We start from the raw sequence: 24,079 nt of genomic DNA on the forward strand, positions 1-24,079 counted from the left end.
TTTTGGGAAAACTGCCCTGAGAGTGATACAAGCCATGATAGAAAGTGACAAATGACAGGGAGATGGGTTGGGCTGGGCCTTCTGTACAGCTTCTTCTGTGTTCCCTCAGGTTTGAGGAAGCATCCCCTTGCCTTCCCAGTGGGCAGAGGGAGCTGTGCTTATCACATATCATGCCCTTCTCCCCAAGTTCTCGATACGGAGGGAGACCCTGGTCCTCAATGACCTTGGTTATCTGTCTGCCTTGCTTATGGGCCTTGCCCTTCTAGTGCTTCTCCTGCCCTCTGTCAAGCACCTTCGAGGTCCAGTTGTGGGGCAGGGAGCAGTGGCCAGGAAGGATCTGACCCCTTTGGCCAGGCACAGCGACAGGTGGGCTGAAAGATGAACCACTAAACATGATCCTGAGGGCAGAGCTGGAGCGGCTCAGTTTCAGCCCCTCGGGTGCGAGCATGACTGCGCAGCTTTATATAGCTCTGCCGGTCCTATATAAGAAGGTGCCCTGGCCAACAGGAGCACGGAGAGCATTGTGGCAGCAGTGCTGGAGGTCACTGTCAGTCAGAAGAGCCTGCACACAGTCCGGGTCCGTGCACCTTCCTTCCCCGAGCAGGAGGGTCCCCACAGGGGTGGCCCAAACCATTGCTGCCAGGATGCCCAGCAGAACAGCCCGCTATGCCCGCTACAGCCCAAGGCAGCGGCGCCGGAGACTCCTGGCTGATCGCAGTGTGCACTTCCCTAATGACGTCCTGTTCTTGGACCACATCCGCCAAGGCGACCTGGAGCAGGTGGGGCGCTTCATCCGGACTCGGAAAGTCTCCCTGGACACCATCTACCCCTCGGGTGAGTGCCTGCGGGGCCAGTGAGGCTCTGTGGGGTGGCAGGGGAAGGCCTGAGCCTTGACCCCTCCTGTCCTGTCCAGGCCTGGCTGCCCTTCATGAAGCGGTGCTTTCTGGAAACCTCGAGTGCGTGAAGCTGCTAGTCAAATACGGGGCAGACATTCATCAGCGAGACGAGACAGGCTGGACACCCCTGCACATCGCCTGCAGTGACGGATACCCTGATATAGCCAGGTGAGAGGGTGGCCTCAAGGATGTAGTCCCCCCAAAGGTGGCCCTGCTAGTGTAGCTAAAAACCCTAAGGGCTTCTGTAATCTCCTTTCTGCCCTGTTGCCTCCCAAGAGCAAACTGCAAAAGTTAGCGAAACTTCCAAAGGGTCGGTTTCTTTCTCCTCACCTCACCTGGAAAGAGAAAAAACAGGTAGATCTCAGAACCGCAGGCTGCTACCTTCAGGCAGGGGTGAGCATTCTCTGGGCCACGTTTCCTCCTCAACTAGGGCTGCCCTTTGCACCCAGGTACCTCATTTCCCTGGGGGCGGACAGAGAAGCTGCGAACGACGATGGAGATCTGCCTTCAGACCTCATTGACCCGGAATTCAAGGACTTGGTGGAGCTATTCAAAGGGACTAAGATGGACTGAGCCCAGCCCTGCCCTCCCAGGGCGCTAGCTCTGCCTGGAGAAGTCAGGTGCCCATCTCCCCCGGAAGCCAGGAGTGCCCCACCAGCTGGGCTATGGGCCGGCCAGACTGGCCGGGACCCCACACAAGGGCAAAAGCCCTCCCCTCTCCCAACCGCGGCCTGGGTTTTTCTTCGGGTGAAATTTTTTTTTTTTTATTGCTATACTTTTTACTTTTTCAATAAACGTGATTCCTAAGCCCGTGGTGATGGCCTGATTACTGGAGATCGTCCTGTCCAGTCCTTCGGCTCCGGTTGCTCTGGTGGTCAGCGGACAACCGCCGTCCACTCTGGTCTGGGGATCCTGCAGTGTCGGAGCAAGGAGCTAGAGTCTCGCGGCTCCCGACCGCCGGTCCCTGCCGTCCATCGATCCCGCTACCCCCAGGCCCTGTCTGTCCCAGAACTCCGACCCCGCTGGCCCAGGAGACTGGCCTCGACATCCCTCGTCCCCGGCTGGCAGGAACTCCAGGAACCCCAGACCCCAGCCTCTCGGCCCCAGCCCCGCGGCCCCGGCCCTCAGTCTCCGCCCCTCCGCGCGCCGGCGGTCACGTGACCTGCGCCAGTGCGCGTGCGCGGCGGCGACGCATCACTTCCGGCCGGGCCCCTGGCAGCGGCGGCGGCGGCCGAGAGGGCGAGGTGAGGCGGTAGCGGCGGGGGCGGGGCGGGCGCGGCCCGGACCCGCCCTGGCGCGGCGGCCGCGAGGGGAGGGCCCCGGGCTGGGTCGCGGGGTTCCCGGCCCGCCGCGGCGGAGGCTAGGGAGGGGCGCGGCGAGGCGGGGCGGGCCCGCGGGGCAAGGGGCTCAGAGGGAGTAGCGGGCCGCCGTTCTCCGTCCCTGAAGCTGCCGCCTCCTCGTCGCCCGGGGAGCAGCCCTGACGATGCTTCCTGACTGCGAAGCGCGGCCGGCCGGGTTCCCGCGGTTCGCCCTCCGCCGCCGTCCCGCGTATCCCTCGCTCCTGGTCTCCGAGCCGGGCGAGGCAGTGTCAGGGCAGGGAAGGGGATAAAAGACTGCCAGTCCTCGGGGAGCTCACCGGAACCCCGGGGGATGCCGGGGTGGGCGGGGACCGCCATGGGAAGGCCGCGAAGGAAGCAACCCAGGTTTGTGAGAAACTTCAGGTAACGCGGAGGCGCACAAGTCGTATCCCCCACCTGCCTCCTAGGAAGACTTCCCAGAGAAGATGGTCTTGAGCCGGGCCCCCAGGGCCAGGGCGATGATTTTGGGCAGATGGGACATTTTGAGCAAAAGCCTTTGAGGTGTCAGCGGGAGTGTCCAGAGCTTTTAGAAAGCAGTGCGGGTGGGGAGGGAAGGGTCAGGCGCCAAGTCTTGAAGGAGAAGGTTTGATTTGGGGTGAGTGGAAGGGCTGGCGAGATTGCCAAGTGAGGAAGAAGGGGAATGCATACATTGGGGTTTGTTGCTTGGGAGGGAAGCTGCTGCTGTCACCAAGGAAAGAGGGAGAGGGGTGGTGCAGTGCTTAGAGGCTTCGCCTGGGTCTCTTCAAGGGTCGCCAGGCCCATTTGGTATCTAAAACAGCAGTGTCCTGCTGGTACTTGCTTGAGTGGTTGATTGCCTTTTAAAAGTCTCATTGGTAGAAACTGGGCTGTTGAGAGCCCCAAAGACACAGAATATGAAGGGGAAGTGGAGTCTTGAGAAAATTTGAGTACCTATCAAAATTTTTAAAGTAACACAGAGTGCCTGCAATTGCATCATTGATTCTAACTCCGGAATATCCATTGTCACTTTTCCAGACAACAGAATATCATCTCACCTCCTGCCTTTAGACATATGGCTGTGTGTGGGGAAAGAGTTCAAGACTGGCAGTCTGGAGACTGGGCTTTGGGCTCCCTTTCCCGAATTCCTCCTCCCTGGCGGTCTCTGAAGCCCTTTTTTCCCCATGAAAGAGCAAGGTGCTATATAGATCCATCCAGGAAGAGTCCCTCCCTGTCTCTAAGCAGAACCACATTGTGCCAAGGGGTCTGGAACCTGCCAGGGGTACAAGCAAAGGCAGAGGCAGTCTCTGGCGTGCTCAGGGCAGCTCAGCCATCCTAGCCTAGCCCTGATTTCTGTGGCCTGGGAGGCTGAGAGGTTGGGAGTCTCTTGGGGCCCAGACCCCACTCTGCTGAGTGGCAGGTTGCTTCATCCACTAAACCTCCAAAGTGGGGTTTATTGGTGTTCTCCCTGGCTCAGTGCACTGGCTGCGCCACAGCTGGCCCTTGGCTGCTGCCTCTCCACAGTGTCTCATGTTTGTGGGTCTACACCATGCCTGAGGAAACTCTGCGTTCAGTTTGCCCAAGGCTGTCCTGGCTCACACTTCATAATCAAGAGCAGCCCTTTTACGCTCAGAAATGCCCAGTTGCATGATACATTCCTTCTATGATTGCCCTATCCACTGTCTCGTTGGATAAGCAGCCAGAGAGATTTTGTTTGAGGTTGTGGCCTCATGTGGCTGTACTTGGGTCCCTTTGAGCAGGATGGCCTGGTGAACATTCTTGGGGGTTGTTTTGGCTCAGATGGGGATTCCATAGCCCATAGAGGGAAGAGACCTGCCCAGGGGTGACAGAGCAGTGATGGATGACCCCCAGTCACGGAGTGGTTCTGGACCCTGCTGGGTGCTAAGCATGTAGCCCACTGGCTGCTATGGGCTAGGCTGTTGTGGACAACAGTCAGGGCCTGTGGAGTACACCAGGGGAGTTTGTGTGGTTCTCTGTGACTCTGGCAGCAGCAGAGGTGACTCTGTGGCTCAGACTGGGTTTGGGATGGGCTAGGAGCCCAGTAGCTGGTGACACCCACACCTGGTAAATTAGATCATGGCCAGACTGAGGGCTTGATGGCAGTAGAAGGCCCTGGTAGTGTCCGAGTGGGGAGTGACTTGGGTGGGGGCAGGTTTTGGGAAGATCACACTGGCATCACGTGTACCAGGGATGGAGAAGGGTAGTGCAGGGTACTGTCCCGACATGAATTGGAGAGTGAGCAGTGGATGTCGGATTTGAGGAAATGGGAAGAAGTAACTGAAGAGCACATACACGTAGGTGGAGGCTTGGGGTCTGTGGGCTTAGGGGAACCTCTTTGCATCATCAGATCTGAGACCTCAGTAGTGTGAGCTGGGCCTCACAAGCTCCACCGAGCATGAAAAAACGGTGCTAACCTTTGTGCTGGCAGTTGCCAGATACAACCTGATATCAAAGCAATTAAAAGGGTAAAAAAGTTTTTCAGAGTTGATGGGATGTAGTATATGTAGCGAGGTTTTGAGCTCCAGTCTTCAGGAAATAATTGTCCCTGATAATCATGGTAAACAAAAGTCGGAAAGCAAACAAGAGGAGGGAGATGTTTGCAGAAGTAGATACTCCCTCCCCACTGGCCAGATGGACTGGAAACTCCAACCTCGGGGGACTCTCGTGGCCTACTGGGCCTTGTTAGGTGTCCCTGGCGCTTTTCCAGGCGTGCCATTCTCCCCAGCCTGCTGGTTGCCTGGCTCCTCTGCAGTCACCTCTGTAGAGGCCCTGCTCAGCACTTTGCTCAGACAGTGAATGTGCTCGAGTTTCCCTTTGCTTCACGACACACAACCACTGTCAGCCCAGGCCTCACGCCTCTCTTCACAACCAGTTGTCAGGGATGGGCAGTCTTGGCCGAAGGTCCCACTTCCTCCCCTTGCTCCGCTGAGCCCCTTCTTGCTAGGTCATTGGAGATTTTGTCATGGTGGCTCAGCGGTCACCTCTCTGCCCTGGCCTTCCTTGAGTCCAACTGCCCTCTTAGACATCTCCTCCCTGACCTTGTTTTGTCTCCCTTGTCCACGCCTTTGCGGCTCGGCCCTCTCCACTGGACAGCCGTGTGTCCCCAGGCTTCTGTTTTTAGCATCAGTGGTATGATTCGCCCGCCGTTGCCATGGCTCATACTTACAACTGTCACCTCCCAGGGCGGAAACAGGCCCAGTGTATATGGGCCCCTTTCAGTGGTTCTTCCCTCGGCCCAGACAAGTGCTGTTTCTCTGGTTGCCCCTGTGCACCTCTCGGTAGCCACCAGGCCCTTTCCTTTGGGTACATCCTGGAACTGGAATAGCTGTCACGGGGCATGCATATTTGTTAGATTTTTCCAAGAAATTTCCTTTGGGGTCAGCATGGGGGGCCCAACTCCTTGGAGGAGGTGATGAAGGTGAGTGAGTGCAGCTCACTGTCCCTCTGTCTTCAGGGGAGCAGCAGGCCCTGGCCTCGTGGGAAGCTGCTGGTACACTCAGGTGAAGCCTGGGTGTCCCTGCATCCCGCAGGAAGCAGGGTGTCCATGTGGGCGGGGCGGGGCCAGCCTGAGGTCCTAAGGAGAAAGGCCCCTGGAGGGAGAAGACGGAGGACTCCGGGGTTCCTCATGAGTAGGAACCAGCTGGTAGGATGGTAGGATACAGGCCATTAAAGACAGACCTGGTTGGGTGTGACCACCCCATCGAGAGGAGGCAGACAATAACTCCTTTTTAAAAAGTCCTTTTACTCATTCTTCAAGTCCCAAGGACATGAGAGCCTGCGGGTGTCTTGCCCCTGGCCAAGGTACTTCCTGGCCGCTCTGTCCAGGGCACCAGAAACCTCGTTAACTCAAGTAGCACATCTGTGTGGACAGGTGCCCGATGACAGGTACATAGCTCCATGGCTCGTGGGGCATTCTGGCCTCTGGTCAGGAAGCACAGCCGGTGGGGGCAGCAAGGGTGGGTTCCCACTGTGGAGACCGAATGCTCCAGGGGCCTGGGGGCCAGGCCTTGGGAATGCGGAGACCAAGGGAAGCAGGTGAGGCGCTCAGAGAACCCCAGAGCCATGTGTGCGTGTGTGTGTGCGCAATCAGGGCAATAGGAGCTGGAAGGGGCTGGCCTCTGAGTTAGGCCTGAGACTGAACGGGGGCCCTGGACCAAAGTCAGGCACCCATAAAGGCCAGGCAGCCCTCAGGCTGTGACCAGAGGAGGCCAAGGCCGAGGCTGCCCTGGAAAGAAGCCCTGGAGATGGGCAAAGCTGGGAAGGCAGGTACCCTGCAGAAGTGGCCCCCGAGGTCTGAGAGGACAGACTGCAGGAGGGATGAGGGGGCCTGGGCAGGAGGGGCCAGCCTGGGTTGGGTGGTGGCTGGCTGATCCTCCAGGCACCTCCCTCCTGTTGCTTAACTGAAGCCTCCCACCTCGTTGCACTGCCAACAGCCCCTTGAGACGTGAGTGTTCTTGAGCTCCTTCAGTTTCCCCAGGGCACCCTCAGGCCAGAGAGGGCTTTCCCTCTGTGCTCTGGTGTCTGTGGGACTGGTGCCTGGACAGGAGAATCATAGGCAGTGAGATCCCTCGAGTCCAAGAAGGGAGAAGTCCCTTTGTGAGGAGCAGGGCCCGTCTCCTGGGAGGGCGTAGGCTTCTATGTACCCCCCGGGAAGCTGGCTTTATGCTTTGTCGTTACTACCTCAACTTGTAGGCTGTTTTACCTGTGCAGATTTTTTCCCCAGCTGGGCTGTGCAGCATGTGTGATCTCAGTTCCCCTACCAGGGATCGACCTCATGGCTTCTGCAATGGGAACACAGTGTCTTAACCCCTGGACTGCTAGGGAAGTCCCCCTGTGCAGGTGTTTAGATGCCAAAGGAGCCAGAGAGGAAGTATCCACTGGGTCTCATCTTCCAGGCTCTTCAGGAGGGGCTGTGGCTACATGCTCTGAGCATTCTGGGGCCCCCAGACTCCAGGGCTGGGGAGGGGAGGCACTTGTGCTCACAGGCCCTTCCCAGGCTTCCCCCATCCCCAGCACCTGGGGTTGGCCTACTCAGGGGCAAGGCCAGGCCTGGGACTAGCCCTGTGCAACTGGCTTCCTCACCCTGTGGTGTGTGTCCTCAGCCAGAGAGGGGACTTTGTCCAATTGGGCAGTTTTGAGAGTGAGTCTAAAAATAGACCCCCATCCAGGGCTGTCTGGTTCCTGTGCTAAGAGAGCCTGTAAACAGGACACACCCCAGAGTCTCAGTCACTAGGATTGGCCTGATGGCTTCCTCCAGGCTCACAGCCCTCCCTCAGCCCTCCTGTCACATCCTGGGGACCAGGAACCCGGGCAGGCACTTTTCCCATTGGGAAGCATATCCCCATTTTACAGATAGGAAACTGAGGCTCAGTGGAAACAAGCTACTAGGTCCTGTAGGCCGTGAGGGCACTGGACGACTGCAGGCCTTTCCTGCAGCCCCGCGCTCTATCAGGAGTGGTGTTCGGAGACTTGAACTGGGAATATCAACAGGGCTTCCTGACCCTGGGGTAGATGTGTTCCCTGGGCTGTGGTGGTATAAGCGCGGGGTCCACTTGGAGCTCAAGCTGCTGACTCGGGCCTGTTGGTGGCCCCTGGCTGCATTTGGCTAAAGGTACTGTACCCTTAGCCAGCTGGATTGTGGCTCGACTCTATCTTCTGGAAGGCAGGGAGATCACAGTTAAAGGGAAGAGGCAAATGCCCCCACGCCCTTCTCATCCCTGGACCCTTCTGGAGAGGGTGGCAGGGTGGCCTCTATCCCACTCCTGTGTCATGGGGCTTCCCTTCCAGAGGCCGAGGGGATCCGGCAGTGGAGTGCGAGGACCAGACACCCCAGCGATGACCAGGTGGGTCTTAGGTAGTGGAGTGACCTCCAGGTGTGGGGGGGTCCTGCCCTGTAGCCCTTCCTCACGGGCCGGGCTCCCCCCAGTTCCCCCGTCTCCAGAGTTGTCTACAACGGCAAGAGGAACAGTAGCCCCCGCTCTCCCCCCAACAGCAGTGAGATCTTCACCCCAGCCCACGAGGAGAATGTGCGCTTCATTTACGAAGGTACACGGGGTGTCCGCAGCCAGCCCCCCTGAGCCCCTCTGCCCCCTGTACTCCTGTGGGGTGTGGAGACCCAGTTCTGGTCATGGGTGTGCATGGTTAGCACTATGGTGTTCCTGAACGGCAACATCCCAGAAGAGGCAATGTGTGGAGTCAGGGGTGTTTGCTTGGGAAGAGGGGTGCTGTGGAAGATGGCGCACCCTGGGGAACCTGGGGTGTCTTGGAGGTGGTATGGTGGAGGTGTGAGCACGTGTGCACAGCATTTGTGCTGGGAGGTGGGGGACGGAGGACGTGGGAAAGATGGGGCGCCCACCTGGAGGAAATGCTGTACCCTAGTGGGTCTCAGAAGCCTCTGTGACTGCAGCTCTGGTCATGGTACCATGAGGCCGAAAGGGGCATGGCTTGGGCAGGGCTCCTCGAGGGAGCAGGGTTTGTTGAGGACAACTTCAGGTTAGGAGCAGGCTGGACTTGGGGGCCAGAAACTGTTGAAGTGGGAGTTTGGGCTCGGGGGACCTGCGGGGCCACTCGGAGGGGAGGGACAGGGCAGGAGCGGGTGCCATCCCCTTGGACACTGACGGGGCCGGATGGCAGGCCCAGGGGTAGGGGCCCTGACCACCCCTGCTTCCTGCAGCCTGGCAGGGTGTGGAGCGGGACCTGCGCAGCCAGATGTCGGGCAGCGAGCGGGGCCTGGTGGAGGAGTACGTGGAGAAGGTCCCTAACCCCAGCCTGAAGAGTAAGTTGGGCTTGCCCTAGGCGGGAGGGGCCAACCAGGGGGCAGGAAGGCCCACCCACCGGCTGCTTCCAAGACAGCCTGGTACAGTGGCCTGGATCCCAGGGCTTTCAGAGGCAAGGGCAGGACAAGGGACAGACCCTGCCTCTCCACCTGCACCTACCACTGACCATTCTGTCCCTCGGCAGCCTTCAAGCCCATCGACCTGAGCGACCTGAAGCGCCGGAACACGCAGGACGCCAAGAAGTCCTAAGGCGCGCCAGTGCCCCTCCCCCGGCCTCCGGGAGATCTGGGTGCAGCCTGCCGCTGGCCACCGCCTCTCCTGTGGGCTCAGCTCCTGGGAGGGGGAGGGGGCCTTGCTCCCAGTGGGCCGAAAATCCCAGGACCAGGACAGGCATGATTGATGGCCAAGGCCTGCCCCTTCTCCCCGAGCCTTTCCTTTCCTCTCGGGGTATCTCAGGTTACCCCTGTCCCTAGGAGGGCCTCGGCCCTGCCAGCCCATGCCCGCCCCCCCCGCCCCCGGGGGCCTGGCTGGACCTTTGGAGCTGCTGGTCCTGCCTGCCCCCAGGGCCTCGACCCTGATTCTTGTCGTCTTCTCCTGCCTCCACCCCTGACCCCTGGCCACTTCCAGGATCGGGAGGGAGATGAGGGCCTCCTTGTTGTCCCCTGTGCTGTGGGACTGGGCTGGTTTTGTCCTGAAGTGGCCAGGAGCCAGGGCAGGGTGGTCCACCCACAGCCAGCGTGGGTCCCTCCTCACCGACCCCTGCTGCGTCTGTGGCCGGGGCACGGGGAGCGTCCGACCCCCCACCCCACTGTCCATCCTGGCCCCTTCCTTGTCGGCTTCAGGATGCCACCAGCTCTCCGGGCCTGGCACACTGCTGGGTGCCCCCTCCAAGGGTTCTAGGCAGCCAGGTCTGGCCCGCCCTTGGGAAGGGGCGTGGGGCTGGCCTGAGCTGACGAGGCTACCCAGTGGGTCCTGCTCTGTGTGGTGAGTTGGGAGGGTCTTCAGGGCCGTTTTTTTTCTTCCTGTGCCCTGCAGATCCAGGTGTCTGACTGGAACCTGAGGACCAGTAAATAAAGGTGGGGTGGCATTGGCTTGGCAACTTGGTCTCTGAGGCCCCTGTCTTGGCTGCCCACACGGGGCTGGAAGCCCAAGGCCCAGAAGTTCCGTCTGATCCCTGGGCTCCACCAGGGGGCTTGGGCTTCTGGAGGGCAGTGGGAGGTGGAGGTGGGGGCCCTGGAGGTAACACGTCCCTCAGCAGCACTGGGTCCTTGAGGGGTGGCCTGTCTGCTGTCCAGGGAGGGTGGCTGCTGGACTTGGAGAGCCCCAGTGCACTTGACCTTCAGACCTGGACGTAGCCCTGGCGGACAAGCCAAACCGGAATTTATTTCAGGAACAGCCTTTCCTGTTAGAGTATTCTGGGGCCCCAGCGGCCCCACAGGTGGCTCTGGGAGACGTCTTCTCCTGGAGGGGGTTCCCCAGGGATGAGGGCACAGGAAGGATGGTTCATGTAATAAGCAGCAGCCAGTGGGCGTTGGCTGGTGCCAGGCCCTGAGCCAAGTTCCTGTAACCACACAGGCCTGCTTGCTCCCCAGGGACCTGTGGGGCATCCTGCCAAGGGTTTGAGTGCCTGCTGGGCTGGGTCACCCACACAGCCCCCGTGCCTGTGGCTGGAAGGAGGTGGGTGTGGTCTGGCCGGGGTTCAGGGCCCTGTGGCCAGAGGCTGAGTGGGCGCACGGGCATATGTACCTTCCACCCAGCATGTCCAAGACTACTGAGGATGGGGTGATGGTCAGCCAGCAGAGATCCCCCGTTGGGGAAGGGGAGGAGTGGGCCTGAACCCAGCCAAGCCACTGCTGCACGTGTGGCATTGAGCAAGCTGCTGAGTCTCGAAGCCTCAGTTTTCTGAAGTGGAGGTTAGCGCCTTCCTCTGGGTGGCTGCTGAGTATTAGGGCCTGTTGCCATGATAGTCACCTCATGGATGCTCTTGATAGGGCCCTTGGCCCACAAGACTGCGGGGGCCTGGATGTCTGCCCTCCTGCAGCCACGGACCTGGCCTTGCTGTTACTCTGGGACATGTAACACTGCTGTGCTGCCTGTTTCCCATTTAAAGTGGGGATTTGGGCTGTGGCGACTGGAAGGCCTCCCCCTGAAGGGGTGTTCAGGCCCCCTGGCAGCACACTGGAAACATCTAATACGTTGCGTTGGTTAAAAATCGACCTGACCTTGCTCCCAGCCCTCTCTGGGTCGTCATCCGTCCTGTGGGGTTGGAAAGTGGGAATGGTGGCACCCCGGGCCCCCAGCGTCTGGGCCTCCGCTGTCTGTAGCCACCCTCCCCGGCCTTGCCTGCCAGCACTGATGCTTTGCCCCTGTGTGGGTGGGCCCATGGGACAAGCCTCGAGGCCTTTTCATTGCTGCTGTCCCCGCCAACTTAAGGTTTTCTGAGAAAGAGGCCCAGGCCTGGAGTCTTCAGAGGTGGGAATGTGGTTAATGGGCCGTGCCGGGGTTGTGGGGGACGGGTGTTGAACTCCAGGGCAGTGGTGATAGAATCCTCACCAGCACGGTGGGCTGCCTGGTCAACCCTGAGTGGCTGGAGACACCTCCCCTACCATCAGACAGTGAGAGCAGAGGAGATGAGGGAGTGTCCTGGTGGACGGGTTACCCACATCTCCATCACGTTCTACCCTTGGCAGTGCCACACACATCTCTCTCTGCTTTTATGCTGTGCTGGCAACTTGGTCAGGGATGGGGTTATTACCATGAAACCTCAGGGAGGGGGCGATTTTATTGCCCTGATCGTCCATATGAGGGAATGGTGACCTGCTGTAGGAGACTGGCCATATCTGATTTTTAAGCTTGTTTATCAAATCTGAGTTTAGCACGTACTTGCTGAGCCATGTACTCTGAGCATGTTCGTGTGTATTGAGCATAAACAATTCCCCAGTGTCAGGTAATACCCAGTCCATAGTCCCCTACTGTCGACAATAATGTATTCCTCGAGGGTTATAGACTCAGAAAGGCCAAGTGCCTCAGCTGCATCAGCCTGATGGATCCCTTCAGTCTGTCTTAGTCACAGTACTGCCTCCTACGTTTTCCCTCCGTTTATGATCGAAGACTCCCTGGATACCAGATGTTGGAGTTTCCCAAATTCCGGTTTTGGCTGGTTGCATCATTGTAGTGTTAACAGGCTCCTCTGTTCCCTGGGTTTCTGTCAACTGAGGTGAGACAGCCATGATGGGATTCATTGGAGCAGACTTCAGGTGTAAAGGGATTGTTCTGGCTGCTGTTGAGAACAGGCCATAAGACTCAGGGTAGAAGTGGGGAGACCTGTTAGGAGGGCTGCCTCTGGTGAATTGGAGGAGGGGGCAGGTAAGGAGCATAACGTGGGCAGTGGAATTCGAGATGCCATTGGATGTCTTATGTAGAGGTGCCAAGTGGGAAGCTGAGTCTAGTGTGGATCTGGAGGGGCCACAGGTTGGAGATAAAGGTTGGGAGTAATTTTAATGTTGATGAAGAAGGGAGAAGGGTGGGACCTGATACCGGGTCCCTGCGTTCAGGGAAGGGAGGAGGAAGCAGGATAGGGGACTGAGAGCAGTGGAGAGCAAGGTAAGAGAAAGGGCGGCCGGGGAGGGCCCAGGACTAAAGGTTGCTGCAGTGACCAGGAGGAGGCCCAGGCACGCAGAGAGTTTGGCCAGGTGCAGCCCTCAGACCTCTGACTCACCTAGAGGCAACCACTTTCAACTTTTCTGCTGATACTTTTGTATTTCTGTTTTTCAATATCATACATGAACTGTGCTTCTTGGTTCTCCCCTTTGCTTTTTACCCCCAGCCCAACTCATTTGCACGCGTGCTCAGTCATGTCTGACTCTGCAACCCATGGACTGTAGCCCCGTCCTCTGTCCATGGGATTCTCCAGGCAGGAATACTGGAGTGGATTGCCATTTCCTTCTCCAGGGGATCTTCCCGACTCCAGGGATCAAACCCACTTCTCTTACGTTTCTTGCATTGGCAGGAGGATTCTTTACCACTGGCACTACACACATGTTTTTACCATCCACTGTCCTCCCTAGATAGTTTTTTTTTTCTCTCATAACTTTGGTTACATCAGTGTTGAGTATTTAAATTATGATGTCTGTGTGTTCAGAGCTGAGCCATGTGGTAAACTGATTTCTGCTCAGCTTTCTGTTCTTGAAGTTATTAATTGCCGCCTTTTTTCATTTGCTTAGTTTTCTGTGTACTAACGCTAAAGACCTGAACTCTCCACCAGGTTATCTAAATCTCTTCTCAGTGTGTTCAGTCACTTTAATCCCCTTGAGGTGTCTCTCCTGTAAACTTGCCCTGCTTAAGGCGGCCTCCCCCAGTGACTCACTCTGCCTGGCGCACTAGTGCCATCCTGGGGGTGCCCATCACTCCCTTAGGTGTGATCTTTATTGTAGTCCTTCTGAGTGCTACACACACAAACACACACACACACATGCTGGGTAGTTCCCATGCTTTTTTTGGGGGGAAGGGCGTGAGATGAAGGGCTCGGGTGGAGGTGGGAAGGAAAGCAGAAATGGCTAAGGGGCAGAGAGCCTGGAATGTTCATCTTCCTGAATGCAGGGTGATGCTGTGTGGGTGCTGGGCCCTGCTTTGGAAAGTGGGTTCCCCCACTGGTAGCCCCTCCACCCCATCTGCAGGGCAGCCTGGTCAGAATCGATGTTTATTGGCTGGATGAGTCCAGCCCCTGCCCGGCCTCCACCCCATCTCCACCCTTGACTTCACCAGCCTGTTCCAGTTCCCTTGGGGACAGGGACAAGGTGAAGGAGGACAAGGGCAGAGGGAGTCAGGATGGGGAGGGCTGTCAGGAGGCCCCTGGGTGAGTGGCACACCCGTAGGGCAGTCACCAGCCCTGAGCTCAGCTGGCGTGAAGGAGAACTTGTGCCCTCCCTGTGCTAGCTTGTGCCCACAAGGCTTCTGGGCATGGAGGACGGGTAGGGGCGCACCCGTGGACAGGGGCTCAGAGGCATGCTAGAGGCTGGGGAGCCTGTCCTCAGGTGCAGCCAGCCACGCTGCCCTGCAGCCCCCACCAATCACAGCAACGTCTCATCCCACCTGGGCCACAGGAGAGCCCAGTCCACTGCAACGCACTTTCTGCCCTTCCCTCCCTGCAATATCCCGTGGCAGGAGGTCAGGGTCCCCCTCAGGAGGGCCCCAGTGCCTGGGAGGTGAGTAATTCTATTTACCTTTCCTGAGAGGCCTCCTGTCCTTTCATTTGCCCCAATTAACCCAGCTTTGCCTGAGCAGCTCCAGCCCACGTGTCTGGGCGGGGACTGTGAACACCCCCTCCCCCAGGTACCAGCAGTCACTTCCCACCAGCTCCTAGAAGCAGGGCCACCTGGCTGGCCGATTTGGCTTCTGCTCTTGGCTCCTGCTGCCCATTCCTCTCTTGACAGCACCCCTGCTCCTCCCTTCTCCACACCTCCCTGCACTGGGCATCATGGCGCCAGCCACAGGGGCAGCTCGTGAAGCACGACCATAGTCCTGATGCTCCTGCATTTGCCGCTACCCTCTGCATCAGGTGCACTGTGCCCCAGGGGTCCACAGCTTGCACTCAGGGCGTGCCCATCTTGACTCTGCATGAAGATCAGCCCTCACTGACTACCAAGCAGCGTGCCCACCCACCACGTGACAGACAACACCCTCGTGCACAGCTGTCCTGGAGTAGCAAGGACTGCAGGGACTTCCTGTGAACTGACTGTTGTGTTGCGCCACAGTCAGGAAAGCGGCTGTGTCTGCACTTGGATGGTCTCAATTTGGGGCGTTCATCTCTCCCTGCTTCAGTTGGCAAGGTGGACTGCGATGCTGGGGTGGAAGCAGAGACCATAGAGGACATCCAGTTCTGGCCTGTCCAGTGATGCCCTCACTGGACCTGAGTCCAGCCCTGGCTGCGGCTCCAGCAGGGAGCCAAGATGTATTCATGTGGGGTTGGTAGGACTGTGATGTCAGTGGCTCACCCCTCGGCCGTCAACTCCCTTCGTTTCTCTCTGCAGACGAATGGTGACCCTCCAAGGGTGGGGGAGCCAAGACTGAATGGGCACTGGCCACTCTGGCTGGGGGTGGGGGTAAGCCTACCTAAAGTGGACTGGGGGCAGCACATGCAGGTGGGGCACTTCCAGCCACCACTCACATCCTCAGGGGTTCCAGCTCCAATTCACCGGTATGATGGGGTAGCGAGGAAAAGTCCAGAGGGGGTGAGCCCATACGGGCTGTCCATGGCCACTCCCTTCTCATGGGGAAGCCCTGGGCTCAGCCAGCCCTTCTCCAGCCCAGCTCTCTACCCAGGGTGTACACAGAGCTCTTTATTGTTGGAGGACACGTTTCCTTGAACGTGGGCATGCTGACACCCAGGATGACAAAGGGGCCCATGTTCGCCGAACAGCTTTCCCACCACACGCCGTCCCCCACCCCTGGGCACAGAGCAGGTGCCCCTCAGACCATGACACTGGGGAATGTGTGGTCAGGGGTGCTGTCTTGCTTCCACACTCTAGCCTCTGTTGGACATCAGTTCCAGATTTCTGGTGATGGCCTCTCTGGGCCTCTGAGTCCAGCCCCAGCTGGAGTTCTGGGGGCTTCACTGGGGGTTTTCGGCCGATCCAGGAAGGCCACCAGCCAAGTGGGTCTCGGTAGAGGGGTCCTGGCTAGTCCCATTGCTGCCACTGCCCCTTGCAAGCAGCAGCTTCTCACTGGGGGGGCCCCCGAGGGGCCTGGTCATGTGGCTGCCAGCGTGGCGCTCCTCCTGCAGTGCTTTGCCCTCACGCCAGCGATGCCAGCGCCGCAGCAGCTCTGACTGCACCTGGGGTAGGCAGGTAGGTCGGGCCATACCCAGGGCCTGCCCCTGCCACCCTCCCAGGATCCCCAAGCTGCCAGCTTTGAAGGGCAGTGTGGTGCCCTGGGTATATAACCAGACAGGCTCTGTCCCCACAGAAAACAGGACATCTGGGAGCCTCTCCCTCTCTAGGTGCAGGGCTGAGGCTGACCCAACCTTGCAGGCCTGACACCCAGCATCCCAGCAGCTGAGCCCAGTGAGTGCAAGTGGACACAAGGGGCTTGCACACCTGAGGGGTAGGGTGAGGGTGTCTACACTCCCCCCAAAACACCGCCCCCCCGCCCCCCACCACCTACCTCCTTGTTGAGGAAACAGTAGAGAATGGCCACCAGCAGACCCTGGGGAGAGGGGTGGGGTCAGGGCCGCTCAGGGCCTGGGCTTTGGGCGGTTATGGGGCAGGAAGGCACCTGGAAGGAGCTGAGGAAGAGGTCGAAGAAGAGCTTGGCGGAGCGCAGAGTGCCCTGGGCGTGCTCATCGGTCACAAAGGCGAACACCACCTCGTGGACTCCCAGCAGGGGGATGAGGGTCAGTGTGGACTTGGCCAGCCTGTGGGGGTGGAACCTGAGCCACCTGGCCCAGGCCCTCACCAGGGCTCTGGTGCCCCACACCCACCTATACCCCCTCTGGCCCCCAGGGGTGTCCGGGTCTGTAAGCTGCCTACCCCCCCACAACCCCACACCCACCGGAATTTGTAGTCAGTATAACGCATCTGGTGGGCTCGCAGCTTGGCCACCAAGAGGTGAAGGATACGGATGAAGATGAAGAAGTTGATCTGTGTGTGGGGGACACAGCTCAGGGCAGCCCCTGGCCCTGACCTATCCCTCCTGGAGGTGGGCTGGGCAGCCAGCCAGGCCCTGGCTTCCGGGGCCTAGGGCTGTGGGCATCCACTCAAGGATGAGAAGCCTGGCCCGAGGCACAGGGCGCCAGCCAGTGTCCTGGCAGAGTGCCAGGTCTTCCTCCCTGCCCACCCAGGCAGGGGGCCGTCTGTCCCCTTGGGCTGCTGCAGGCCGATGGAGGAAGCGGGAGGCTGGCGCGGGGAGGGGGGGGCAACTCCAGCAGCCTCTCAGCCCTCCCTGCAGTGCCAGCAGGTGCCCTGTTTCCTCACCACGATGGCCAGGAAGACAGGGAAGCGCAGAATCCACCAGAAGGCCATGTTGTCATTGCTAGTCCAACACCTACAAGGCAGGGACTGCTTGTGTCCTGGCAGCCTCCCAGTGCGCCACCCCCCGCCCCCCGCCCCCGCCATCCCATAGATTCTGTGGGATCTAATTAGTGCCTCAGGAAAAGAAGGGAGATAATGACCAATGACCTCTACCACAGGCGCCAGGTTTGCTTACCACCCCCCACCGATGCTGGCCAGAGGCCCCCGAGCTGCTTTCACACCCTGAAGCCACATGGCCATTCCCCGCAGGGCTGGGCTCACCTCCCAGCCAGCAGAGGTGAGCCCCTCTCCAGCCCACCCTCAGTCAGCCGATACTCACTGGATGTTCTCAAACAGACACTTCACCACGGCCCAGGGGATGACGAACAGCATGGGGGCACCTGTGGCGGGGAAAGAACAGCTCTGGTCCCGGGGCCCTGGGCTGCCTGCCCTCACCCCTGACCCCCGCACACCAGCCCACTCACCCCAGCCGATGCCCAGGTAGAGGGGGAAGCAGCTCCTCTCGGGGACGGCGGCGAGGCTCAGCAGGCTGTGCAGGTACACGCCCTCCACCAGCAGCCAGCAGTAGTTGGCCACTACGCCATACTGCATGAACACCGCGGCCACCCGGCAGCCGGCCACTGCCTGGCCGCGGGGGCAGCGTGAGCACAGGCCTCCCAGCCACCTACCACCCCGGGGCCCGGAGGCCAAGAAACCGGGCCCCGGCACTCACCCCGCACTCACCCCATCACTCAGCCAGACGCTCACGCTGATGTCGTCCCCGATCCTCTGGCTGTAGCGCGTCTTGAGCAGCGTGTCGATGACCAGCACGGAGCTGGCCTTGAGCATGAAGGACACGAACAGGTTCATGTGGATGTAGTTGCGGGTGCAGTGCAGCTTACTGCGGGCACGGCGAGTTAGTCCCTGCCCCCTGCCCACTGTGGCCCCGCCCCCCACCCCCGTGTGAGTCAGTGGGTGTACCTGAGGCCCAACAGGGTGGCGAGGGCCAGGAGCAGGGCCCCCAGGGACAGGGAGTAGCCCACCGTGTACATCACCTGGAAACTGCTGTACATCTTGGCTACCTCCTTCTGCAAACGGCAGTGGCCAGTCAGGGCTGGAGAGGGCCGCCTCGCCCGACCCCAAACCCCACCCCCACGCCGTGGCACCCACCGCGGACTGACCTGGACTTCAAGCTCCTCGTCATCCATCTGGCACTGGGAGGCATCTCGCCACGGCTGCCCCCGAGGCCCACGCACCCACTGCCCATCGGGCCCGCACCTCTTGAAGACGAGGCGGTGCTGCACTGGGAGGGGCAGGCTCTGGTCAGCGCCCCGCCCCTGCGCTCGACCCCCTCGGCAGACCCCCCACATCCCTCCTGCGGTTACCTTTGTGGTACCAGGGCAGGTACCAGGGGCAGGAGATGTTGGCCGTGGTGTTGGGAGGGGCATCCGGCCAGCAGGAATATTTGTCAAAGGTTCTGTTACAGACCAGCTCTGCAGAGGCGGGGCCGGGTTACTCCTCAGCAGGGCCTGGCACCCACGGCCCTTGTGGCACGCTCTCTGCTCCCTCCAGTGCGTGCTGACCATCCTGCCTGCCCCGGACGCCTCTGTCCAGCCTGGTCCTAAGCTCCAGCTATGCCTGGCCACCTCCCCTTGGATGCCCCGCCTCTCACCCTGGGAGTCTCCCCTCTTCCTAGTGCCCCTCTGGCAGTACTACTGTCCCTGGAGGCTGAACCCCAATTCTGTTGCCATCCTTCTGGGCCCAACACCAGCCCCCTTCCTCGTCCAGACAATGGCTTGGCTTCCCAGGCCGATTCTCCTGCCCTAGTCTCTCTCTCTCTGCACCCAAGTGATCTTCAGAACTTGTCCAGAACACTGGTGCTGGGTCTCCCTGAGCACTCTAAATAATGGCCCATCTCCCTGCGCGTCGCCAGGCCCGATGCCCTCTGCCTGCCCCTCCCGGTTCACTTCCCCCACACACTGCCTCCATGGGAGCGAAAACTGTGTCTAGGCCTCAGGTGTGGAGGGCTGGTGCCCAGCAGCAGAGGAGGGTGGTGAAGCACCCCAGTTCTGGGGCAGTTCTTCCATTTCTTAGATACCCTGATCTGTAGCCCTGGTCTAGTCACTAGCTCCTCTGTGGCTCAGTTTCCTCACTTGTAAATGGGTGGGTGGGGGTTGGGGGCACAGGGCTTTCCCATGAGGAGGGCACTGGACTGGGGCCGAAGACAGGGCTCACCAGTCGGCGGGGGCAGCAGGCTCAGGTTGTGGAGACACTGGTCACCATAGAGTTTCCACTTCTCAAACAGGAAATCCATCACCTGAGCGGAGGGGGTCTCTGGCTGCGGGGGTGGGTGGGGAACAAATGGATGGACAGAGGGGACAGACTGGCATCAGCACAGGGAGCAGGCAGCCTGGTGGGGGTCGGGGGCTGGATGGGGGACGGGCAGTGCTCACCTGGCAGGCCAGCAGCAGCAGCAGCAGGAAGAGGTGGGGGTAGCGTGGCTGGATGGGGGGCATGCCTCTGGGCAGCTGCCCCCCACATCTGGCTGGGGTTGCACAGCTGGGACAAAGAGGTCCTCACGGGTGCACGCTCCTCTGGGGTTGCGAGTATCAGAGCAGCAGGGTCTGTGCGGTGGGGGGCAGGCTCTGGTGTGAAGAGGCGCAGCTGGTTTCTCTCGTGATCAGCAGGGTGTCCTGCTTGCCTAAAACCACCCCTCCCTCGGAGTCTCCAAATCCTACTGATGGAGTGGGAGCTGGGAGGGAAGTGATGCAAGAAGTGGCCACTCTGCCACTTGGGGGTTGAGGTCTGGCCCCGTGCCTGGGGGTTTGGCGCCATCACCCAAGGGGAGCTGCTTTCTCACGGCCCGTGACTGTCTGTCTGGGGGCTGGGCCGGCCCCAGAGCCCCTCCCCTCCATGCTAGCTAAGTGATCGCAGTCCTGCCTGGTACCAAAGATGTCAGGAGGGGAAGCAGCCTCCCTAACTGCCCACCTCCTCCTTCAGCCCTTGCTATCCTTCCCACTATTCTTAGCCCCTGGGAAAGTCAGTTTGGCAGGCCCGGGTAGGGTGCCGGGACCATCCATCATCACTTAGTCCCCAGGGATGTGGTTATTGAGGTGGCTCTGGGCCAGGTTCCAGCCTTGCCAGGAGCCAGAAGTGCCAGGCATATGCTTAAGGTGGTCCCTGGCACAGGCATACTCCCTTGCCCAGGACTGGGGTGTCTAGGGGCTTCCTTGGACCCCACCTAAGACTCAAGACGGGCTTCCTGGGTTCCCTGGGCCATAACATGCAGGCAGCCGCAGTGTGTTCCTTTAAGATGAGCACTGCCGGGCTGCCGGGGGCTCAGACGCAGGACCGCTGCCCTGATGATTCCTGCAGTGGGGGGCCTGAGGTGCCTGGTCCTGGCCAGAGCCACGCTTGAGGCATCAGCGGCCCCATCAGGCATTGTGTCAGTGCTTCCAGAGTCCGTTTTCTGCTCTACTGAATTCCACCAGGGCAAAGCGAGGGGCTCCCTTACGCGAGCCCCTCTAGGGCTGTGGATGGGCCCCTCCCACCAGGTACCCTGCCACAGAGTGAGCATGTGGTGGACCGATGGATGGACAGATGGACGAAACTGGCTGGCTGTAAGGCGGTGCCTGGGAGAAGCCAGGGAGGAGGTAGGGAGGAGGGGCACAGGCTATGACCGAAGGTGGCGGGTTCCCGGACAACCCTGGATCTCAGTCTCCTCCCATTGGAGTCCAGATGGGCCCTCAGGGGGCCAGTTCACGTGGACTCTCCTGTGATTCACTCCTCACCCTGCATGGGACGCCATGTGGTGGGTCCACACAGACTGCCGTGGGGCTCCTCACCCTTGGGCCAGGGTGTGGGTCAGGCCTGGTGAGGGAGGGCCCAGGAGTCGCTGGTCTGCAGGTCCTGGTCTAGGTGAGGAGCCAAGGTTTAGGGCTGCTCTGGAGGAGCTGGACCGGAGGGCTTTCCCAGGGAGTAGCCCCCCAGGCGGGTGGAAGACGAGGGGCGGTTCAGGTGTCCCCAGCCCAAAGGGCCTTATCTCCTGATTCTTATCAAACAGCCTGCTGCCCTGCCCTTGCCCACCCAGGCCACAGAGCCTGCTGTGTGAGGCCCTGCAGCGGGAGAAGGGGAGACGGGTGGGCAGGCCCAGGGAGACAGAGGCAGCCTGGATAACTAGAGGCTGGAGGGGCGGGGGAGGCAGAGAGTGACAAAGGATGGCTGAGGCGGAGCGGAAGGTGCATAGCAAGCAGGGGACAAGGGGAGAAAAGATACCACCCGATAAGCTGTCCCAGCCCAGAGGCCCTGCCTCCGGTGGTGACGGGAGCGTGATACGGCCGGACTCGTCCAGTGAGGAGCTCCAAAGCAAGATGTTGGCCCCATCAGAGCCCAGCTGGAGGGTGGGGGGTGGCCCAGCTGTGCCTTGACTTTCCCCTCTGAAAAGTGGAAGTTCACCTTGCTGACTTCCTAGGGCTGTTAGGAGAGCTCAAGGTGGGCAGGGCAACAGCTGGGCCAGTCTGCCTTCCAGGTAGGAGTCAGTCAGTCTGGGAACCATAGAGAGAAGCAGAGCCCCAGGGTAGAGGGCAGGGAAGGATGGGCTGCCCTGGGGCCCCAGCCAGGGCAGGGGAGGGCGGAGGGTGATTCTCCATACCCTTTACTCTGGTCTAGCACATGGGGCTGGGAATCCTTGAAGATTCATGCCACACAATTCAGTACCTACAGATCCCAGGCTGGGTAACCAGTTCAAGGCACCCAGGCCCCAGGGCCCTAGGGATCAGGGCATCAGCACCCCGCCACCAATTTACGAGGAGGATGACCGCTGTCATTAAGACTCTGATAGAAACACAAGAAGCGGCAAAAATGGATGAGGCCCCTCATGCCTTTCAGGGGGAGTATGGGCAAGATTTCAAGGCACCTCTCTGCATGAGGGCTGGGTACGGGATGACTTTCAGCTGTGTGCAAGGCTGAGGTCCTGAGGTCCCTGCCCTGAGCGCCCAGGTGTAAGGCTGACCCCACAGGAGAGGGGGACACTGCAGGGCCCAGTTCTGGTCCTGGGACCAAGGGCAAATATCAATAATTGAACTTTTCAGAACCTCGGCTTCCTACTTGTAAAATCCTTGGCTCTGCATCACCAAAGAGTAAATGAGCGTTGCCACTTGAAGAGGAGGACAGAGTATCAGGTCCAGGCCCCCTCCCTACCGTGGGGGGCACTGCAACCCCAGAGGCAGCCTGGCAGGCCCAGGGATAAATATTTGTTGAATGAATGAGGACTGAGACCTGGATGCAGAGGTGCCCCTCCATGCCTCCCATTGGCTGTGGCATCAGGCAGGGCTGCTGTCTTCCACCTTATTACTCTCCTGGCACGGCCCGGGAGCCAGTGGGGGGTGGGGGACTAAGGGCAAGGGACCAAGCCTTCTTCCTTCACCGACCTGGAGGCCCAGCTCCCTCTCTGGCCCTGGACTGCACCTGCCCGGCACAGGTAGCTCAGGATTAGACACTGATGAGGTGGGACAGAAGGCCAGGTTTCTCCCAGCCCCAGCTCACCCCCTCCTCTGTTTCCCAGCCTCCCCCACTCCACAGGCTGAGGGGGGGGCATGTGTTCTGCCCCTTGCTTGGCAGAATGCACCACTCCTGGGGGCTCAAAGCTCAGCCGTTTCCCCAGTTTCCCTTGGGGATGTCCCAGACTCCAGGCCTGGAAGTGGGGAAAACACCACCCCCCCCCCACAGAATGGCTGGGCTCCACGAGGTGGGCACTGGTCACCCCAGCTTCTGAATGGGGCCTGCCAGCTTCTGATGAGAATGGGCTTGGTGGGTGTTTGTGAAACCAGAGCAAGTGGCAGAAGGTCATGGCCCCAGGGTGAGATCAGATCACCGGCCACAGGTTGTTGACAAAGCCTGATTCCTGCGTCCTCTCCCACTCAGTGGGGGCAGGGCGGGCCTGGAAATGGGCCAGGGTGCTACTGCCCCACCAACCCTCATGCCCCAGCACAGAAGGGTGGACAACATCCCGAGGGGTCCCGGGAGAATGCAGGTGCTCAGACATCAGGAGTCAGTGGGTTCCTGGTAGAGGCAGAAACCCTGTGGCCCTGCCTGTGCGTGGGGGCTGCCGGGTGAGGAAAGGGCAGATTGGGCAGTGCCCTACCCTCTCTGCGGATCAGAGTGATAAGTGTAGGCTCCGCAGATGAATGTGTCAGGCTGGGTGCTGTCGCCCCTCGGCCCCTCCGGGGAAACCCGGGTAGCCAAGACACTGCTGGGCAGCTTTGGGGAGCAGCCGCTGCTGGAGTGAAGCAGGGCTGCCCAGCGCCCGTCCCCGAGCCTTTGGGGGTGTCTCCGCGGTTCTGTGTATGCGCAAGGAGGGGAAAAGAGGGGTGCTGGAGGGAGGAATCGGGAGTGGAGGGAGGCAGCAGGACACAGCGCCCGGCGGCCACAGACATCCCACTCTTTTCCCCCACCCCGGGACGTGCTCCCCGGGGGAGGAGAGGACGGAGGAAGCGCTGAGACCCTCAGCCCTCCGGGTTGTTCGGAACCAGGTTGACCCGTCCGAGCTGGAAGGGCGCATCCTGGGGTTGGGAAGGGGGTGTCCGACGGATGAGGAGGGCGATACCCCGGAGTCGAGACCGCCCACCCACGAGAGGGGTGCGCGCCAGCCAGTCCCGCGCTCCAGCCTTCGGCCCCTGGCCGGGAACTTGCCCTCGGGCCCGTCCCAGGTGCTCACCGCGGGCCGCTCCAGCCTCTCCGCGCTCTCCGCCGTCCTCCGCGCGCACGGGTCGGGGGCCCGCAGCCGCTCGGCCCCGCAGCGCTGCCTGATCAGGGTCAGCGCCGGCTCCGCGCCCGCGCCCGCGCCCCGCGCCAGCCGCACGCTAACTTTCCGGCGGCGGCGACGCTGGGCGGCGGCGGAGGGGGAGGGAGGGGGCGGGGGCAGGAGCAGCCGGCATGTGGAGCGGCGGCCGAGGGTCCCCGCCTGCCGCTCCGAGCCCCTGCCCGCGCCTCCGCGCTCCTGCCGCGGCCGCGGGGAGCGACTCGCCGTCCCGGAGCCCCTGCCCGACAGACCCCTCCCTGCGCGCCGG

At 60.6% G+C, this 24,079-nt stretch overlaps 3 protein-coding genes across 5 annotated transcripts; 2 read left to right on the forward strand and 1 right to left on the reverse strand.

Annotated features, from left to right (window-relative positions):
• Nucleotides 1–511: 511 nt before the first annotated feature.
• Nucleotides 512–1,710, forward strand: PPP1R27 (protein phosphatase 1 regulatory subunit 27). The gene is made up of 3 exons (XM_004013068.5): nucleotides 512–834; nucleotides 914–1,064; nucleotides 1,346–1,710. The coding sequence occupies exons 1-3, from the start codon at nucleotides 645–647 to the stop codon at nucleotides 1,467–1,469; spliced, it is 465 nt and encodes a 154-aa protein (XP_004013117.1). The 5' UTR covers nucleotides 512–644; the 3' UTR covers nucleotides 1,470–1,710.
• A 377-nt stretch (nucleotides 1,711–2,087) lies between these two features.
• On the forward strand, nucleotides 2,088–10,105 carry MCRIP1 (MAPK regulated corepressor interacting protein 1). The gene is made up of 5 exons (XM_027974276.2): nucleotides 2,088–2,599; nucleotides 8,018–8,073; nucleotides 8,157–8,275; nucleotides 8,904–9,005; nucleotides 9,191–10,105. Exons 2-5 carry the CDS (start codon nucleotides 8,066–8,068, stop codon nucleotides 9,253–9,255), a joined length of 294 nt encoding a protein of 97 aa, XP_027830077.1. The 5' UTR covers nucleotides 2,088–2,599; nucleotides 8,018–8,065; the 3' UTR covers nucleotides 9,256–10,105.
• A 5,226-nt stretch (nucleotides 10,106–15,331) lies between these two features.
• On the reverse strand, nucleotides 15,332–23,880 carry GCGR (glucagon receptor). 3 transcript variants are annotated; one of them, XM_042256248.2, is made up of 14 exons: nucleotides 23,728–23,880; nucleotides 19,466–19,657; nucleotides 19,248–19,350; nucleotides 18,398–18,505; nucleotides 18,194–18,315; nucleotides 17,994–18,100; nucleotides 17,757–17,913; nucleotides 17,498–17,657; nucleotides 17,353–17,413; nucleotides 16,977–17,046; nucleotides 16,555–16,643; nucleotides 16,279–16,417; nucleotides 16,168–16,209; nucleotides 15,332–15,838 (listed from the first exon to the last, which is right to left on the reverse strand). In XM_042256248.2, exons 2-14 carry the CDS (start codon nucleotides 19,526–19,528, stop codon nucleotides 15,617–15,619), a joined length of 1,443 nt encoding a protein of 480 aa, XP_042112182.1. In that variant the 5' UTR covers nucleotides 19,529–19,657; nucleotides 23,728–23,880; the 3' UTR covers nucleotides 15,332–15,616. The 3 variants fall into 3 exon arrangements, with proteins under 3 accessions (XP_042112182.1, XP_042112183.1, XP_027830074.1); XM_042256249.2 differs by having other exon boundaries at nucleotides 20,804–23,821; XM_027974273.3 differs by lacking the exons at nucleotides 19,466–19,657; nucleotides 23,728–23,880 and having other exon boundaries at nucleotides 18,194–18,310.
• Between the last annotated feature and the right edge of the window lie 199 nt (nucleotides 23,881–24,079).

This window comes from Ovis aries, chromosome 11 (genome assembly GCF_016772045.2).
Source record: "Ovis aries strain OAR_USU_Benz2616 breed Rambouillet chromosome 11, ARS-UI_Ramb_v3.0, whole genome shotgun sequence".
Lineage (NCBI taxonomy): Eukaryota > Metazoa > Chordata > Mammalia > Artiodactyla > Bovidae > Ovis > Ovis aries.

What these genes read in the sequence shown, in the direction of transcription:
- PPP1R27 (XM_004013068.5), top strand. Translation starts at nt 645, where the DNA reads ATGCCCAGCAGAACAGCCCGCTATGCCCGCTACAGCCCAAGGCAGCGG. An exon ending in GGACACCATCTACCCCTCGG is followed by an intron (nt 835 to 913) that starts GTGAGTGCCTGC and finishes TGTCCTGTCCAG; the next exon opens with GCCTGGCTGCCCTTCATGAA. An exon ending in GGATACCCTGATATAGCCAG is followed by an intron (nt 1,065 to 1,345) that starts GTGAGAGGGTGG and finishes CTTTGCACCCAG; the next exon opens with GTACCTCATTTCCCTGGGGG.
- MCRIP1 (XM_027974276.2), top strand. An exon ending in TGTGCGCTTCATTTACGAAG is followed by an intron (nt 8,276 to 8,903) that starts GTACACGGGGTG and finishes TGCTTCCTGCAG; the next exon opens with CCTGGCAGGGTGTGGAGCGG. An exon ending in CCCTAACCCCAGCCTGAAGA is followed by an intron (nt 9,006 to 9,190) that starts GTAAGTTGGGCT and finishes GTCCCTCGGCAG; the next exon opens with CCTTCAAGCCCATCGACCTG.
- GCGR (XM_042256248.2), bottom strand. Translation starts at nt 19,528, where the DNA reads ATGCCCCCCATCCAGCCACGCTACCCCCACCTCTTCCTGCTGCTGCTG. An exon ending in CCTGCTGCCCCCGCCGACTG is followed by an intron (nt 18,506 to 19,247) that starts GTGAGCCCTGTC and finishes CCGCCTCTGCAG; the next exon opens with AGCTGGTCTGTAACAGAACC. An exon ending in TATACTGACTACAAATTCCG is followed by an intron (nt 16,418 to 16,554) that starts GTGGGTGTGGGG and finishes CCACCCCCACAG; the next exon opens with GCTGGCCAAGTCCACACTGA.